This window comes from Vitis vinifera, chromosome 5 (assembly GCF_030704535.1).
Source record: "Vitis vinifera cultivar Pinot Noir 40024 chromosome 5, ASM3070453v1".
Classification (NCBI taxonomy): Eukaryota; Viridiplantae; Streptophyta; class Magnoliopsida; order Vitales; family Vitaceae; genus Vitis; species Vitis vinifera.
This window is the reverse complement of record NC_081809.1, coordinates 8,623,651-8,643,755: the sequence shown is the minus strand read 5'-3', so window position 1 is coordinate 8,643,755 and position 20,105 is coordinate 8,623,651. Positions and strand designations below refer to the sequence as shown.

The window sequence follows — 20,105 nt, the reverse complement described above, 5'->3', positions numbered from 1 at the left end:
TTTCAGTAATGTAAATTGGTTTTGAATCATATTTTGGAATCGAATAAAGATAGACAACATGGTATGTAAGGAAAGAGTTTGGAGAAATGTTGGAAAGAACTTAATAATCAAGATGTAGCAATTTCACACCATTCTGCAAAATTTGGCATGATTGTGGGGACTTGGACAGAGGAGGAAAAGTTGTAGCAAGATAAGCAGATATTTTGTATACTCGTGAAATTTTGCATAGAAATGCCAACTAATCTAGAAAGTGTTCAAAAGTTGGAGCCAACCAAGTTTAGTTTTTGCATTATCATGCAAAAATTCTAGTTCTTATGCAAAAGTGTTACTTTTGGTGCCAAATCTCATATTTTTTTAAGTGGAAGTTTCAAAAGCCCAATAAGATGATGTCAAGTATCCTTCATTTGTTTGAACTATCAATATGGATAGAATTTTTTTAAAAAGAACTTTTTGAACTTTTGGATTTTAGAGATTTTCTCTCTTTCTTTCTTTCTCTTTCTCTCAATAGAAAATTTCATTTTTTTTTTCATTTTCTCTCATTTTCTTGCTTGCCAAACATGTCTTATGGGACTAAATCTCCAAACATGGGTGGCTAGATCTTATTTTTCAGGAAAGAAGGAGGATCTAAAGGCAAGGCCTATGGTGATTTAGGGAATGAAGTTTGATTTGTCAAGGAATTTTGATTCAATTGATTGATTGATTTGATTTTTGGATTTCTCTCTCATCAAATTGTCTTAAATGACTACTACAATTCAAATTAGGTAAATTCATTAAATTCTTAAAGTTAGATTTAATAAGACTGAATATTTACATTGTATGAATAATTGAAATATGATTTTAGATGAATTGAACATATGATTTGAATTAATCATTTGGATTAAATAACCTAATTTGAAGAAAAATAAGATCTAGATTTAAAATTAAATAAAAAATCAGTTTAGATGATAACTTACATTTTAAATCTGACTTGATGAAGTGTAAATCTCAAGACCTATTCACCATAGAGATTTTTTCTAGAAAATAGTAACTCTAAGAGATTTTTTTTTCTTTTTCATATTAATCTTCTTTCAAAATTTATTTGTTCTAGATTGAATTGTTCTTCCCAATGAACTCATTTTCATTTTCATTTTATCATAAATTATCAATCAATTTCACTTGATCGCATTCATTTATTTTGTTCCTATTCTAGTCTTAATTATTAAAAATAAGTCATCCTGGTGGATGACACCTAAAACCATCATATTACTATAACTTTTATTAAAAGTCAATTTTTGATGCATCAAAAAATACTTTAGTGTAGTTGAATTATGTTAAAAAAAAAAGGTTTTGATATGACATAAGGAAAGATCCATTAATTTAAGATCATTGTCTGCAATAATTATATCATCAGTGTAGATAGGAATGACTATGATGGAGCTATTCAAGGATTAAGTGAATAAGGAGTAATCTGTCTTGGATTGCTTGTAACTTGCAAGCATCAAGGTGGTGGATAGTTTGGCAAACCATTGATGTGAAGCTTGCTTAAGGCCATAATGGGATTTTTGAACTTTGCAAATTATATTTTCAGTTCTTGATTTCCTAAAACCTGATATAAATTGCATCTATATCTCTTATCTAAGTTTTGAAGAAAAAAAGAAAAAAAAACATTGCTAATGTCAAGTTAATGAAAATACCAATTTCAAATTGTACGTAGTAATAACAAGTAAGCAACACATGATTATGAGCTTAGCAACCAACACAAAAGTCTCTTGGTAATCAATTCCTTCTTTTTTATCATAGTCCTTTAACAACTAAGTGAGCCTTATAATATTCAATGGTATCAATTGGATTATGTTTAACTTTATAAACCTACTTGCATCCTATTACTTTTTTTTTTTTTTTAATTTTGAGGCAAAGGTGAGTTCATATGTTTGATTCTCCTCCAAAACTTTAATTTCTTCTATCATTGCTTGTCTCCATTTTGCATCAAGAATTACCAATTGAAAATATTTTGTTTTCGAATAATGATGATTGATGCTAGAAAAAAATGATAAGAGGAAGAAAATTTGTTATAGGACTAAAATATACTTGCAAGACACGAAGAAGATGACCTTTGATATGGTGGATTACAAGTGGCCATCTTGTAATGATAATATTTGAGATAAGATGGAGGACAAGATTCATGAGTTAATCATTGAATTGATTGTTGCAGGGTTATCTATGGGAGGGGATTTTAGAGAGATGGACCAACGACTTCACTATTTTCATGTTTATAATCTTCACAAGAGGTATCAACCTCTATGTTAATGAGTTGATTTTGTTCAACAATGATATGGTAGGACAAGTTGGTTGGAAGATAAATGTATGGGCTTACAAAGGGAAAAACACTTTCATTGAGTTGGACATCTATAGCAACAATTATATATATATATATATATTATTGTCCATATCGTATAACTTGTATACTTTTTAAGCATATGGGTATCCAAGAAAAATGTGACGTAATGCCCTAGTGTCAAATTTTATTTTTGATGCACTTGAATTGGTAGCATAACACAAACAACAAAAAACTTTCAGATATGAATAAGAGGGGATTAATAAAAAAACAAAAAATAAAAAAACAATTCATAAGGTCTTTTACCTAAAGGGAAAGAATTAGGTGTTCAATTTATGAGGTAGATTGTAGTCAAAACATACTCACCCTAAAAATGAATTGAAAGACTTTCTTAAAAAACGTTAAGGCACAAACAACATTAAGCAAGTCTCCATGTTTTCTTTTGTACAACTATATTCCGTTTTATAGTATTCATACAACTAGTTTGGTGAACAATATCTTTGGTTTGATAGAAATCTCACATATCAAACTCCAGCCCATTGTTCAAATGAATAATTTTAATTCTTTTAATTTGTTGGATTGAGTCTTGACATAGAAATAAAAGGATTGTGAAATGGATTGAGTCTCACTTTTACATTGCATAAAAAAACTTAAGTACATTTCATAAAATCATCCACAATTGTAAGAAGATAATGGGCGTTGGATAAAAACAAAGTGATATTTTTCACATTTATCACATTAAATTAAATCAAAAGGTTCAATAGAAATTTATTGCTTAAAGGAAAAGGGAGATGAGTTTGCCTAGAAAGAGGACAAATTTTACGTATCTCATGTTGAACAAAAGGATTCAAGTTAGAAAGATATTTAAAAAAAAATAAAAAAAATCTAAGACAATTATGACCAGAATGTCCTAAACATTAGTACTATACACTAGAAATCAAAGAAAACATGACTAGCAAATACTTTGATATTGGAAAGTTAAAGATGAAGAGACCATCATGTAATTTACATATGCTAATTGTCTTCTACAAGAATAGATCTGGTATAAGACAAGAGTCAACATTAAAAATAATTATTTGGATATTTGGCCAATTTGCCAACATAAATCCAATTAAATTGAAAATTGAGTACACAAAAAACATTATTAAAGAGAATATTAGGTGTTAACTTGACATTACCTATCTGAGTAATAGGGGCCTCTATTTCATTCGGTAATTTGATAGTTTTTGAACAAGAGAATGAGATGGGATAAAGAAAACAAGAAGGAGAGACCATATGGTTAGTAGCGAATCAATAATCCAAAAAGTTGAATGAGTTACATTAAGTGCAATACCTGCCAAGTTGTCATATGAAGGAAGATTACTTACAAGATTTTATCTTGACTGAGAATTGATTAATTCCATTTTTTATATACTATTCTAGTGTAAAAGGAAAAGTTCGAGGAGTTGATGAAATGATAGAAGATTGATTAGCAAATACTTGAGAAAAATAGGTGTAATTTGGTCCTTTCTGCTTGTAGCCTAGAGGATATCCATGTAGTGTTTGCATTTTTCTTTGGTATGACCCATCCTTTCATAAAAACAATTGTTATAAGGATTTGACTTTCGAAAGTCGCTTGTAGGATTATTCCCTTTTGTAGACAACACAACGAAATCCTATACTAGAGATCATGGACTCTCAATCTTATGTTATCTTCCTTCTTGCATTATCATAGAAAAGACCTTACCCATCATTGGAATTGAAGTCATCATCAAGATATTACCATACACAATTGTATATGTCTCAGTTAAACCCATTAGAAGTTGCATGGTGGAGTTTCTCTCTTTGTATGCCTCCAAGGTTTGATTTGATTCATATGGGCATGGTAGAATTAGAGAGTAAAGGTTTAATTCATCCCATAAACCTTTAACTTTGAACAATATGTTATAACAGAATCTCAACCTTATGATATTGAACCGAGTCTTTGTTGGAGTTCAAAGATGAGAGGGTCATTGATTTGAGAGAACGGTTTTTATAAATCATTTTATAGATATTTTGTTATGCCTACATAAATGACATCTTTTGCAAGTTTTTTGTTGATGGGGTTTACAATATTCCATGAGGCAACCGTGTAATCATATTGTTTCCACAAGCCATAATTTGGATTTGTGGTAGGAGGATTGATTATGAATCGATTGATAAATCCATACTTGTTCTTTGCACTAAGAACCTTAATGATGCTTGTGCTACACATGGAATAATTTTCACCACTTAACAATGATGAAACCAAAATCACACCAAAATTAGCTGAAGGGTGCAAAAAGAAATCATTCTTAGCATCCTTCACGGTGTCTGTTTGGGAAGTCATGATAACATATATTGAAAAGAAAGGGAAGGTAACTAGTAGGCAAGATTATCAAGCCTCAAGAGTAATATATGGCTATGTAACCATGTAAAAGAATGAATATATTGAATACAAATTACCTATTTTCAATTATATTCAATTGTTGATAGATTACATCTTTATATACAATTTTTATAAATGTGAATACGTGAAACTAAACAAAAGAAACAAGGAAACAAATAAAACTAAATAAAAAAATAAAGAAACAAATCATGATTAAATTAGAATCATATGTTGATATCGAGGAGAAGATCAAGAAGAAGAACCAACTCATATCTTCTATAGAATCAACTCAAATTTTTTATTTGAATTCAAAGAAAATAAAAGGAATTTATTTTTGTTTTAAATTTTATGGTACAAGGTAAATGGATATACTAGTTTAGAAAAACTCAAGTTGTTTTAAAGAAACTAACTAGCACTTATTGAAATTGAATAATAAAGCTCACTTGACAAGATTATTATCCTTTAAAAAAGTGATAAAGCTAGACAACGGTCGCATATTAAGTTTTGATTTTAAATGAAATATTCATATGATAAAGTTTTATAAATAAATAGAAAAACTATGAAAAAAATAGATTAATCCCAAAGAGTAAGAAATTTTTCTATAGTAGATTCAATAGAGAGATAGAAATAATATTTTTAAATACATTTTTATTAGTACTAATTAAAGTAGATTAGTGTAATATTTCAAATATTAAGAGAGGTATTGTTGTATCTATAGGTTTAGATAAAAAAGATATTGTAACGCCCAGGCATTTCTTTTAAGGATAATTTAGGAAATTGTTATTAATAATTTAATTAGTTAATTAATTAATTTAATAAAGTGGAAGAGGGGTAAATGTGTAATTTTACGAATAAATACCCTAGGTATAAATTAGAAATTTTATTCTTTCCCTTCTTTTCTGAATAGAGTTCCTGTTCGCAGAATTCCAGAGAACGTAAAGTTGGAGTCAGATTTCAGGGTTGAAGAACAGATCTCTATAGGTAAGATTCTAACCCCTAGTTTAATATTTTAGATTTATTGATTAATTTCAAACACATTAGATATATTTTTTGGAAAACCCCAAATCTAGATTAGGGTTAGATTATTTTTTTTTAATTCATTTTAATATCAAATAGTGAAAATTTAATACTTTGATTTTAGTATTGGAATTTGGGAGATCTTAAGTTTTATTAAAAAAAAAAAAAAAAAATTTCCTTGGAATATTTCGATTTTAGGTTAGGGTTATTAAAAAAAAAAAAAAAAAAAAAGAAAGAAAGAAGAAGAACGCGTGAGCACTGAAGGAAGGAAGGAAAAAAAAAATAATAATAATAAGAATGGGGGCGTACGCGTACTGGGCTACTGGAAGCATGGCAAAAATAAAAAAAAAAAACTCCAGGGGCGTGGCAGTGCTATGGAGGCTTTTGTGTGTATATATATATATATATATATATATATATATATATATATATATATATATATATAGATAGATATAGATATAATGAACCATTAGGCAAAAAAAAAAAAACAAACAAAAACTTGCTTTTTGGTGTGTACCCGAGATGAGGAATGGTTGGGTGGCTTTTGAATTGATTAATTAAAATAATAATATTTAGTTTTAGATTTATAATTAAGATAATAGTAATAATAGATTTAGCAATATATATATATATATATATATATATATATATATATATATATAGAGTTTTATAATAAAATAAAATTGTAATTTAATTAAATTAGTAGTGTGTTATTAGAAATAAATTGGGAATTTATTAGTTTTATTTAAATAAGGAATAGATTAGTTAAATTATAAATAAATAGTAATAATTGTTTCTCTTATGTTATATTAGGTGAAGAGTATATTATATTTTTTTCAGAATTATTCTTCTCCCAAGCTTTCAAGGACTTCTTTTGAGGTAAGGGAAGTTAATGCAATATTTATAAAATTAAATTATTTTATATGTTATTTTGAATTGTGGAAAAGAAAATGATATTTTGTTACCATGCATGGATCAAATTGTTTTGCACTAAATATTATGTTGGAATATTTTGTTTTATTTATGACACAAAATATGGAGATATTATGTTGTGTAAATTTGAATACTTGAACAAAAACATCACTCTGGTCTATTTGACCCTTGTCAACGGGATATAATAGTTGACTATTCGGCCCTGTCAACGGGATATAATAGTTGACCTTTACATTTCATGGTGGGAATGTAATTGATTTGGACCCCAGCCTCTAGGGGTTTGGTTAGAGGTTACTAGTACTAGTAGTGTTTGGTTCCGTCCACCAGGAACAATTTGAGGCTAGCCACCCATTTGAAAAGTCCCACCTAACTGGGCATTTGATATTTGATAACCAGAGTAATGAAACTTGAATGAATTTGATTGAATCTTATGTGAAAGTGTTTGAATTTGATATGAAATTGGTTGGTTGAATTTTGAATATATTGGTATTTTTGGAACTCTGATATTTGATGAGAAAATAAAAATAAAAATTGATATCTCCTATTTGAAATGAAAATATTTGATCAATGAATTGCATTAATATTCCTTATTGGGCTGTGAGCTCATTCCCAATTGTTGAAAATTTTTCAGGTACTCTTAGTTCGGGTGAGGAGTGATGGCTAGGCTGAGGAATGGTCATCATTAGGATTTGACTTAGGATTTTTATGTTGGATTTTGTTTAACTATTAGTTATGTTATTTTGGATCATTTGGTATTTGGAAGTTATTTGGAAATTGAATTTTGAGGATTTTAGATTTTGTTTCCGCTACTCTGAGCAGGTATTTGGTAATTGGTAACATCCAGTTACAATATGACTGTTTGGGTCAGATTATACTTTAAGCCTTCGGGTTTGAGGTGTGAAATGACCGTCACGCCCTTGGAGTGGGTCTTGGGGCGTGACAGAGTGGTATCAGAGCACTAGGTTTTGATCTTGATGGGAATTTGAATTGGTTTAGATTGGGGATAGATGAGTGACGCATTTGTTTAAGTTTTAGTTTCATTTAGTATAAATTCCAATTCTTTCTTTATTTGGAAATTTCCTAATTGGTTATTTAGTGACTAATTTAGTTATGCCTTGTTATTTTAGGACATCATGCCACCAAGAAGAGCAGCTTCTTCACAAAACAGTCAGGCTAATGATGATGTACCTCCAATTGAGGGTTTGCCTCCCGTGAGTGCAGAAGGGATCTATAGGTATCTTGGGACACTAGATGGTTTAGTTGAACGCCAAGCTCGAGCTGTTGGGACTAATGTTCAAGGACAATCTTCATCTTCTAGGGGTAGCTCTTTTGATGACTTCAAGAAATTGGGTCCTCCTTACTTTTCTGGTGCTACAGATCCCACAGAGGCAGAGGCTTGGATCCTTAAGATGGAGAAATTCTTTGGTGTCATAGATTGCTCTGAGGAGCAAAAAGCCTCTTATGCAGCTTTTATGTTAGATAAAGAGGCAGATCATTGGTGGCGTATGACTAGGAGACTTTTGGAGGATCAGGGACCCATAACATGGAGACAATTTAGGGAGGCTTTCTATAAGAAGTATTTCCCTGACAGTGTTAGGCGGCAGAAGGTGGGAGAGTTTATTCGTTTGGAACAGGGGGATATGACTGTGGCTCAGTATGAGGCCAAATTTACAGAGTTATCACGTTTTTCCCCACAGTTGATTGCTACAGAGGAGGAAAAGGCATTAAAGTTTCAGGATGGATTGAAGCCTTATTTGAAGAACAAGATATCTATTTTGAAGCTTGGTGTCTATTCAGAGGTTGTTGACAGAGCCCTTATAGCAGAGAAAGATAATGAGGAGCTTCATCAGTATAGAGAACAGCAAAGGAAGCGAAATAGGAGTGATGGTGCTCATGGTAATCAAGCACAGCGAAGGTCTACATCAGGAAGAAATCAGAATAAAGGGAAGACAATGCAGAATTTAGATGGGGCTTGTCCTACTTGTGGTAAGAAGCATGGGGGTAGGCCATGCTATAGAGAGACTGGAGCTTGCTTTGGTTGTGGGAAGCAAGGACATTTGATCAGAGATTGTCCAGAGAATAGGAAGTTCATCACTGGGAAGCCTAAAGAGGAAAATAAGGAGGATAAACAGAAACCCAAAGCCCAAGGACGGGTGTTTGCTATGACTCATCGAGATGCTCAGGCCACTTCTGATGTGGTGACAGGTACTCTCCGAATCCACACCTTATTTGCTAGAGTCTTGATTGATCCTGGATCAACACACTCTTTTGTTTCAATATCTTTTACTGGTTTGTTGGGTTTGCCTGTTGCTAGCATGAACTTTGATTTGATTGTTGCTACTCCTATGGGAGATTCTGTTGTGGCTAGTAGAATGCTTAGAAATTGTATTGTGATGATTGGTTATAGGGAAATGCCAGTTGATTTAGTACTCCTTGACCTTCAGGATTTTGATGTGATTTTGGGGATGGATTGGTTAGCTTCCTACCATGCCTCTGTTGACTGTTTTGAGAAAAGGGTGACGTTTAGTATTCCTGGTCAGCCTAAGTTTAGCTTTGAAGGGAAGCATGTGGACAGACCACTGCGTATGATCTCAGCCTTGCGAGCTAGTAGCTTGCTCAAGAAGGGTTGCCAAGGATTTTTGGCGAGTGTGATGAGTAATGAAAGTGATTTGAAGTTGGAAGACATACCCATAGTAAGGGAGTATCCTGATGTCTTTCCAGAGGATTTGCCTGGCTTGCCACCAGAGAGAGAGGTGGAGTTCACCATCGATCTGGTACCAGGAACAGGTCCTATGTCTAAGGCCCCATACAGGATGGCACCTGTGGAGCTTAAGGAGTTGAAAGTTCAGCTTCAGGAGTTATTAGACAAGGGTTTTATCAGGCCTAGTGTTTCACCTTGGGGAGCTCCTGTTCTATTTGTGAAAAAGAAGGATGGCTCAATGAGACTTTGCATTGACTATAGGGAGTTGAATAAGGTGACAGTGAGGAATAAGTATCCCCTTCCTCGGATTGATGATTTGTTTGATCAGCTACAAGGTGCTTGTGTGTTCTCTAAGATAGATCTTCGATCGGGTTATCACCAGTTGAGGGTTAGAGGGGAAGATGTACCCAAGACTGCTTTTCGAACTAGGTATGGGCACTATGAGTTTCTTGTTATGCCTTTTGGTTTGACTAATGCACCTGCTGCTTTTATGGACTTGATGAATAGGGTATTCAAACCCTATTTAGATCAGTTTGTGGTGGTTTTTATAGATGACATCTTGGTATACTCAAGAAGTAGAGAGGAGCATGAGGGTCATTTGAGTATTGTATTACAGACCCTCAGAGATAAGCAGTTGTATGCTAAACTGAAGAAGTGTGAGTTTTGGTTAGACCGAATTTCTTTCCTTGGGCATGTGGTAAGCAATGATGGCATCTCAGTTGACCCTGGCAAGGTAGATGCTGTAGCTAATTGGAGAAGACCTAGTACTGTGACTGAGATTCGAAGTTTCTTAGGACTTGCTGGTTACTATAGGCGGTTTATAGAAGGGTTCTCTAAGATTGCCCTACCTTTAACTAAGTTGACACAGAAGGGAGTTAAGTTTGAGTGGTCTGATGATTGTGAATGTAGCTTCCAAGAGTTGAAGAATAGATTAGTGTCAGCTCCTATTTTGACTATCCCTTCAGGTTCAGGAGGATTTGTGGTGTATAGTGATGCCTCTCATCAGGGTTTGGGTTGTGTTCTTATGCAGCATGGGAGAGTTGTAACTTATGCTTCTAGACAGTTGAAGCCTTATGAAAGGAACTACCCTACTCATGATTTGGAGTTAGCTGCTGTGGTTTTTGCACTTAAGATTTGGAGACATTTTCTATTTGGTGAAACTTGTGAGATATTCACAGATCATAAGAGTTTGAAATATTTATTTTCCCAAAAGGAATTGAACATGAGACAGAGGAGGTGGATTGAACTACTTAAGGACTATGATTGTATTATTCAGTATCATCCTGGGAAGGCGAATGTTGTAGCTGATGCCTTGAGTAGGAAGTCAGTTGGTTCTCTAGCAGCTATTAGAGGCTGTCAAAGGCAGTTACTTGAAGAGTTGAGGAGTTTACAAGTCCACTTTCGAGTTATGGGCTTAGGAGCACTTGTAGCAAATTTCAGAGTACAACCAGACTTAGTTGGGAGAATTAAGACCCTACAAAAGAATGATTCTCGATTAGTGTAGGTTATGGAGGAAGTTAAGAGGGGCAGTAAGCCTGATTTTGTTTTGTCAGATGATGAGATCTTGAGATTTGGGACTAGACTTTGTGTCCCAAATGATGAAGACTTAAGGAGGGAGCTTTTAGAGGAAGCTCATTGTTCCAAGTTTGCAATCCACCCAGGAGGGACAAAGATGTACAAGGATTTGAGGCAAAACTATTGGTGGTCAGGTATGAAGCGTGATATTGCACAATTTGTGGCTCAGTGTTTAGTGTGTCAACAGGTGAAGGCTGAACATCAGCGACCAGCAGGGTCTTTGCAGCCACTTGCTATTCCTGAGTGGAAGTGGGAGCATATTACCATGGATTTTGTGATAGGATTGCCAAGAACCTTAGGGGGTAATAATGCTATTTGGGTGATTGTTGATCGGTTGACAAAGTCTGCTCACTTTTTGCCTATGAAAGTGAACTTTTCTTTAGATCGTTTAGCTTCTCTTTATGTGGAGAAGATTGTGAGAATGCATGGAGTACCAGTTTCTATAGTGTCTGACAGAGATCCTCGTTTCACTTCTAGATTCTGGCATAGTCTACAAAAAGCTTTGGGCACTAAGTTGAGTTTTAGTACTGCTTTCCATCCTCAAACTGATGGCCAATCAGAAAGGGTAATTCAGGTTTTGGAAGACTTGTTGAGAGCTTGTATTTTGGACCTGCAAGGTAATTGGGATGATCATTTGCCTTTAGTAGAGTTTGCCTATAACAATAGTTTTCAAGCTAGCATTGGGATGGCACCTTTTGAGGCATTGTATGGTAGGAAATGTCGATCTCCTATCTGTTGGAATGATGTTGGAGAAAGGAAACTATTGGGGCCTGAACTTGTGCAGTTGACTGTTGAAAAAGTTGCTTTGATTAAAGAAAGATTAAAAGCAGCTCAAAGTAGACATAAGAGTTATGCTGATCAGCGTAGGCGAGATTTGGAGTTTGAGGTGGGTGATCATGTGTTCTTGAAAGTTTCACCTATGAAGTCTGTGATGAGATTTGGGAGAAAATGAAAACTTAGTCCTCGTTTTGTGGGTCCGTTTGAAATATTAGAAAGAGTAGGCACTTTGGCATATAAAGTAGCCTTGCCCCCAAGCCTGTCTAAGGTTCATAATGTTTTCCATGTTTCGACTCTAAGGAAGTATATTTATGATCCTTCTCATGTTGTGGAGTTGGAACCTATTCAAATTTTTGAGGACTTGACCTATGAAGAGGTACCCGTTCAAATTGTGGATGTGATGGATAAGGTACTACGACATGCTGTTGTCAAGTTGGTAAAGGTCCAGTGGAGCAATCATAGTATCCGAGAGGCCACTTGGGAGTTAGAAGAAGAGATGAGAGAAAAGCATCCTCAGTTATTCCAAGACTCAGGTATGTCAAGTTTAGAGGACTAAACTTTTGTTAAGGAGGGGAGAATGTAACGCCCAGGCATTTCTTTTAAGGATAATTTAGGAAGTTGTTATTAATAATTTAATTAGTTAATTAATTAATTTAATAAAGTGGAAGAGGGGTAAATGTGTAATTTTACGAATAAATACCCTAGGTATAAATTAGAAATTTTATTCTTTCCCTTCTTTTCTGAATAGAGTTCCTGTTCGCAGAATTCCAGAGAATGTAAAGTTGGAGTCAGATTTCAGGGTTGAAGAACAGATCTCTATAGGTAAGATTCTAACCCCTAGTTTAATATTTTAGATTTATTGATTAATTTCAAACACATTAGATATATTTTTTGGAAAACCCCAAATCTAGATTAGGGTTAGATTATTTTTTTTTAATTCATTTTAATATCAAATAGTGAAAATTTAATACTTTGATTTTAGTATTGGAATTTGGGAGATCTTAAGTTTTATTAAAAAAAAAAAAAAAAAAAATTTCCTTGGAATATTTCGATTTTAGGTTAGGGTTATTAAAAAAAAAAAAAAAAAAGAAAGAAAGAAGAAGAACGCGTGAGCACTGAAGGAAGGAAGGAAAAAAATAATAATAATAATAAGAATGGGGGCGTACGCGTACTGGGCTACTGGAAGCATGGCAAAAATAAAAAAAAAAAAACTCCAGGGGCGTGGCAGTGCTATGGAGGCTTTTGTACATATATATATATATATATATATAGATATAGATATAATGAACCATTAGGCAAAAAAAAAAAAAAAAAACAAACAAACAAAAACTTGCTTTTTGGTGTGTACCCGAGATGAGGAATGGTTGAGTGGCTTTTGAATTGATTAATTAAAATAATAATATTTAGTTTTAGATTTATAATTAAGATAATAGTAATAATAGATTTAGCAATATATATATATATATATATATATAGAGAGTTTTATAATAAAATAAAATTGTAATTTAATTAAATTAGTAGTGTGTTATTAGAAATAAATTGGGAATTTATTAGTTTTATTTAAATAAGGAATAGATTAGTTAAATTATAAATAAATAGTAATAATTGTTTCTCTTATGTTATATTAGGTGAAGAGTAGATTATATTTTTTTCAGAATTATTCTTCTCCCAAGCTTTCAAGGACTTCTTTTGAGGTAAGGGAAGTTAATGCAATATTTATAAAATTAAATTATTTTATATGTTATTTTGAATTGTGGAAAAGAAAATGATATTTTGTTACCATGCATGGATCAAATTGTTTTGCACTAAATATTATGTTGGAATATTTTGTTTTATTTATGACACAAAATATGGAGATATTATGTTGTGTAAATTTGAATACTTGAACAAAAACATCACTCTGGTCTATTTGACCCTTGTCAACGGGATATAATAGTTGACTATTCGGCCCTGTCAACGGGATATAATAGTTGACCTTTACATTTCATGGTGGGAATGTAATTGATTTGGACCCCAGTCTCTAGGGGTTTGGTTAGAGGTTACTAGTACTAGTAGTGTTTGGTTCCGTCCACCAGGAACAATTTGAGGCTAGCCACCCATTTGAAAAGTCCCACCTAACTGGGCATTTGATATTTGATAACCAGAGTAATGAAACTTGAATGAATTTGATTGAATCTTATGTGAAAGTGTTTGAATTTGATATGAAATTGGTTGGTTGAATTTTGAATATATTGGTATTTTTGGAACTCTGATATTTGATGAGAAAATAAAAATAAAAATTGATATCTCCTATTTGAAATGAAAATATTTGATCCATGAATTGCATTAATATTCCTTATTGGGCTGTGAGCTCATTCCCAATTGTTGAAAATTTTTCAGGTACTCTTAGTTCGGGTGAGGAGTGATGGCTAGGCTGAGGAATGGTCATCATTAGGATTTGACTTAGGATTTTTATGTTGGATTTTGTTTAACTATTAGTTATGTTATTTTGGATCATTTGGTATTTGGAAGTTATTTGGAAATTGAATTTTGAGGATTTTAGATTTTGTTTCCGCTACTCTGAGCAGGTATTTGGTAATTGGTAACATCCAGTTACAATATGACTGTTTGGGTCAGATTATACTTTAAGCCTTCGGGTTTGAGGTGTGAAATGACCGTCACGCCCTTGGAGTGGGTCTTGGGGCGTGACAGATATTGTTAATATATTGGGGTAGAGTAACATTTCTTTTCAAATGTTATGAGTTTAAATATTTTGGCAAACATTAGAGAAATTTAATGTACTTTTTCATAATTAATAATTGTATTACTTGTCTGTACAATTGATTATTCATGATAAGTTTATTTCCTAAAGTGTATCTATTTTTTACTTGTTTTATTTATGGCAAGATTTTTAAGAATAAAATGTTAATTGTCTTTCTATGAACTTATTGCATTGACATTAAAGTTTGAATTAATGTCTAAATAAATATGTAATGGCTTGTGTTAAGGTTTCAATGTAGAATGACTTACAAATCTTGAATTTCAAAGAACTTCACAAATTGCTTCCATGTGTGGATAAGAATGCAATAATGACTAACTCATAGCAATGCTTTTGACTACTAAGAGATTATTCTTGAGTTGCAGGATGTGAGTTCAAGATTTATTGACATAGATAGTCGAGAGTTTAATTCAGAACATATTTTATGGCATTTTTCACTGTGACAACGAGAGACATAAATGACTTAGGTAAAAAAAGTAGATATAGCATGAAGAATGAGATTATCTTGTTTTGTTTTGTTTTGTTTTTTGTTTTTTGTTTTTCCATATAACAAATGGAAACAATTAGGAAAGAAGTTTTTTTTTTTTTTTTTTTTTTTCATGTTGTTTGCAAGACATTGAATCCTAATAGACTTTAATTAAAGAGTGTGAAATTGGACTCTTATGATAGATAGTTGAAAATGGTAAATTTAAGAGATAGGATTAAGGGAGACAAGTCTGTTGATATTAAAATTAAATTTTTCATAACAATAGATGGTTGAGCACACTCAGTTTTTTTTAGCTATTAGGAAGGAATAAGAACATAATAAAAGAATATTAGAAAAAGAATATGAGAGTTGGGATGTCAATTTTCCACATGAGTCTTCACATAGCGTAGTCATGGTTTACATTGCCTTCTTTGTCATTTTCATAATTTTTTTTAAAAATTTTATATGGGTTTGGGGAGTGGGAGAAGAAAATGAGATTAGGATTGAGATTTTCTTCTTTTAAGTATTTCAATTTATGCAACAGTGGCCAGGAATTCCATAAACAATTTTCTTTTAGTTTTAACTTCTGAATTCACCTACTATGTATAATTTAAAAAGATAGAAATTGAAAAGAAAATGTGATAAAATTTAGATTAATTGTGTAAAAAGATGGGTTAGGATGGTAGATTATTATTATTATTATTTTCTACAAAAAAGGTTTGAAAAGAAGTAGATTGCAACTTAAAGCAATGTTTTGAAAATTGAATCCAACCGATTGCATCATTAATAGATTCCTTTCCTAATTTAATTCATCCATTGATTTGTTGCAGAGTTGGGATAACGTCAAATTATTGAATACAACTATAGACCTTAAAATTTTTAGTGAATTAAATCATCACTAAATTGATCTTAAAAAATGAGACTTCCTAATTCAATAAAATTTGTGTTCAACAAGTGATGAGTCACGCACACTTTGACATGTGGCATATATTCAAAAGGTGACACATGGCAAAATTTGGAAGGCTACAAAACGTAGTCTTGCAAATAAAATCAAATCTTTCGATTGAAGTCAAAAGAGAATTTAAAATAAATATTCTTGTTGGAAAATTTCCTTTATGAATGAGACAAGTTACCAAAATCAAGGAACCAAATTCCTTGAATTAAGCAACTAGATCTTGGGGACTCCAAATTTAATTCCCTATTCACCTATAAATAATGAGGACTTTTTCAATGAAGGGGACTGCTTTGGATTGGTAAAAGGACTCCACATGAGAAAAGAGGCTTCACAAAGAAGAAAAAGCTTCATAAAATCTCCTTACAAGTTTGAGAACTCGTAGAAGAATTACACATGTGTTCTTCATCTTTCGACAAAGTCATTTGAGAATAAGTCACTTTAGGCCCTCGATTGACTTTCAAAATTAAGAAAACACTTTCGTCATCTACTTTTAGATTGTGGTCAAAGTCATTCAGGAATAAACCACTCTAGGTCATCGATTGATTTAAGACTTCACAAAACCTCTCTACAAGTTTGAGAAATCGTTGAAGAGCAACACATAGGAATGGCAACGGGGCGGGTTCGGGACGAGTCGCCCCCATCCCAACTCCGCCCCGTTTATTTAAAATAAATCCCATCCCCGTCCCATTTAAAAACTTAAACGGGGCGGGGCGGGGCGGGGCGGGTACAATAAATTCCTATACCCGGCCAGCCCGCCCCGTTTAACTTTTTTTTTTTGAATTCACCATTGAAACCGGCGAGACAGGGCTTACTGCCGCAGTGCCGCCGCGATAAGATCTCCGTGGGTAAAGCCAACCACCACCCCTCCTTCGCGTACTGCCGTAGTACCGTCGGGATCAGATCTCTGTGGGTAACGTTGCCGCCCCTCCTTCGCGTACTGTCGCAGTGCCGCCGCGATCAGATCTCCGTGGGTAACGCCAGTCGCCGCCCCTCCTTTGCGTACTGTCGTAGTGCCGCCGCGATCAGATCTCCGTGGGTAACGCCAGCCGCCACCCCTCCTTCGCATACTGTCGCAGTGCCGCCGCGCTCAGATCTCCGATTGTTGAATCTGACGACATCACAACCTGGACTGGCCAGCTTCCCCTTCCGGTTCTTCTCTTCGTGTCCTCTCCGGTGAGTCTTGGAAGTGGAGAAGAAGCTCTTTGGTTTCCGGCGACAGGAAGCTGCCATACCCAGAACGGTGGAAGAGTTCAAAGGCAAAAGTGTGATGGAGGATCGGGGCGGGGTGGGGCAATACCCGCCCCCGCCCCGAACCCGCTCCGGGTTTTTTAAACCATTCCCAAACCCGTCCCAAACCCGTTTAATAAAATTTAACCCCGTCCCATTAGGGGTGGGGCGGGGCGGGTACCCGAAAAAACCCGCCCCATTGCCATCCCTAGCAACACATGTATTCTTCGCCTTTTGACAAAGTCATTATCACTCTAGGCCCTCAATTAACTTTTAAAATCAAGAAAACACTTTCATCACCTGCTTTCAAATTATGATCAAAGTGAAACAATCAAGGGGAAAATATTCTTTTATAAAGAATATTAACAATGAGATTGTACCCCACAATTAATTAATTTTTAATACAAATTTTTGTACATATTATTTTTCTTATAGCTTTGCTTGTTTTTGCTGGACTTCACAAAATTTGTGAATATGACAACGATTTGACCACCAAAATGGATAGCCTGACTAGTTTTAAAGCAATCATTTTATTTTGTTTTCATAAGTGGGAGTGTTAGGCATAGGACCAAGCCAATTCCAATTGTAAAATAATGTTGATGAAATAAGATTATGCTAGAGCAATCCTTTGATGAAATAATGACCTTCACTTATAAAATTAAATACTAGTTAAAAACTTAAAAATAGTATAAATTTGCACTATAAAAAATTAAGTATTGTTGACCCACTTAGATTTACTTTTGCAATGGATTTAAACTATCACAAATTTCTTGTTGCAAATTGAATTATCTATAGTTTATATAACTATTTGTTGATGATAATAGCAACAACAAACACCCATTGACAAAAATATTATTGTGATGAATTTAAACCATTACAAATGTTCAACTAATATACTTTGTTACAAAAGCAATTTACCTGTAAAAAAACATAAGTGAACTTTCATCAACAAAATTTTCAATGAAAATTACTACTAATTAAAATCGTGTTATTATAGTGGATAATAATGCGACACATAATTTGTTCCAAAAATAATTGTCGTCTTATGAATATAAAATATTTTTATCATAGTTGTGTAATAAAAATGATCTAGCTAGTGACAAAACAATTGTATGATTATTTTTTTAGTTTTATACAATATTTATAAAGAACATTTTTTTTAATCATAATAGTTTTAATATTTTAATATTGTTATAACTACTTTTTTGTTGTTCATTTTAGAATGAAGTATTGTTAATATATATTTATATATATTGAAAAATATTAGTGGATATCCTTACATAAAATATCAATGAGACGAAAATTGATCAGAACTCATGAAAATGTTGAGAAATTTCTAAATAAGTGATATAAAAAATAATTGATATCTGATAATAATATTCATAATTTAAAAGTACATTTTATAGGGATTGATCTAATTTGAATGTATTCAATAGCAAAAAAGAAATGATAATACATCTATAAGTATTTTTTAGAATTTCATTTCCATCCCTTGAGGTTTTGACTACTACTGGTTTAAAATCTCATAAAACACCTCCTTTATTCTTTTCATTTATTATTTTCACTCACCTTCTTTCTCACTCAAAATAAAAGAGGTATTTGATGAAATTTCAAACTAACATAGATCAAGTGTATTTAACCAAATTTGGAGAGGAGGTAAATAAATAAAATTAACCCTTTATTTATATTTTAATAGCATTTATAAAATGCTATTGTAAAGTATGATTAAAGGGTCAAAGCTTAACCCTAATTGATATTCATCCATGTAAATATATAGTACATCAAGCAAACCTAATTAAGGGAAAACCGTGAGTTTAGGAAACATTCCTAAACAATGCCGTGAGTTTAGGAAACAATCCTAAACAATAGCTCCTAGAATATATCATAATATCTCAACATTTAGGAAACAATCCTAAACAATAGCAACTACTTTCCTAGAATATATCATAATATCTCAACACCCTCCCTCAAGTTGGAGCATGAGGTTCAAAAATGCCCAACTTGGCAAGAAGATAATCAAATTGTTTCTTTCTAAGAGCCTTTGTAAAAATATCCGCCAATTGTGTAACAGTAGGAACATATGACGGAGCAATCAAACCATCTGTTATCGCATCCCGAATAAAATGACAATCAACCTCAATGTGTTTGGTGCGTTCATGAAATACTGGATTTTTGGCCATATGAAGGGCTGACTGACTATCACAAAAGAGCTTGATTGCCTTTGGGTGGTGCACACCCAAGCTCAGAAGCAACCCCTTCAACCATTTGAGCTCACAAGTAACTGCTGCCATAGCTCGGTATTCCGCTTCTGCAGACGAGCGGGAAACTGTGTGTTGCTTCTTTGTCTTCCAAGAAATAGGAGATTGCCCAAGAAACACAAGCCATCCGGACAAAGAGCGTCTAGTGACTGGACATGCTGCCCAATCAGAATCACACCAACCCTGTAGGGAAAGATCACTATCTGCACGTAACAAGACACCCTGACCCGGAGTACCTTTCAAATAACGAACGACTCTCAAAGCCGCCTCCCAATGCTCAATTCTAGGCTCCTGCATAAATTGAGATAATATATGAACCGAGTAGGCCAAATCTGGACGGGTCACTGCCAGATAAATGAGTCGACCTACTAATCTGCGATAGGACTCAGGGTTCGACAAGAGCTCCCCATTTGCGAGTCCTAATCTGTGATTTTGCTCGATCGGGAAGCCACACGGCTTGGCTCCCAGTAATCCGGCCTCCGATACAATGTCAAGTGTGTACTTGCGTTGACACAAGAACAAACCAGCCGAACTCCTGGCCACCTCGATTCCGAGGAAATACTTCAAAACACCAAGATCTTTCATCTTAAAACAATCATTGAGATAGGCTTTAAAGGTCTTAAGTGCAGCGGAATCATTCCCAGAGATAATAAGATCGTCGACATACACTAGCACATTTATTTGAACATTGCCCTTAGTGTAAGTAAAAAGAGAATAATCAGAGTAGGATTGTAAGAA

General features: G+C 33.5%; 1 protein-coding gene across 1 annotated transcript; it reads left to right on the top strand.

Annotated features, from left to right (window-relative positions):
- The first annotated feature begins 6,547 nt into the window (after positions 1 to 6,547).
- Positions 6,548 to 14,260, top strand: LOC132253804 (uncharacterized). The gene is made up of 3 exons (XM_059736914.1): positions 6,548 to 6,596; positions 7,778 to 8,855; positions 14,083 to 14,260. The coding sequence occupies exons 2-3, from the start codon at positions 7,784 to 7,786 to the stop codon at positions 14,106 to 14,108; spliced, it is 1,098 nt and encodes a 365-aa protein (XP_059592897.1). The 5' UTR covers positions 6,548 to 6,596; positions 7,778 to 7,783; the 3' UTR covers positions 14,109 to 14,260.
- The last annotated feature ends 5,845 nt before the right edge of the window (positions 14,261 to 20,105 follow it).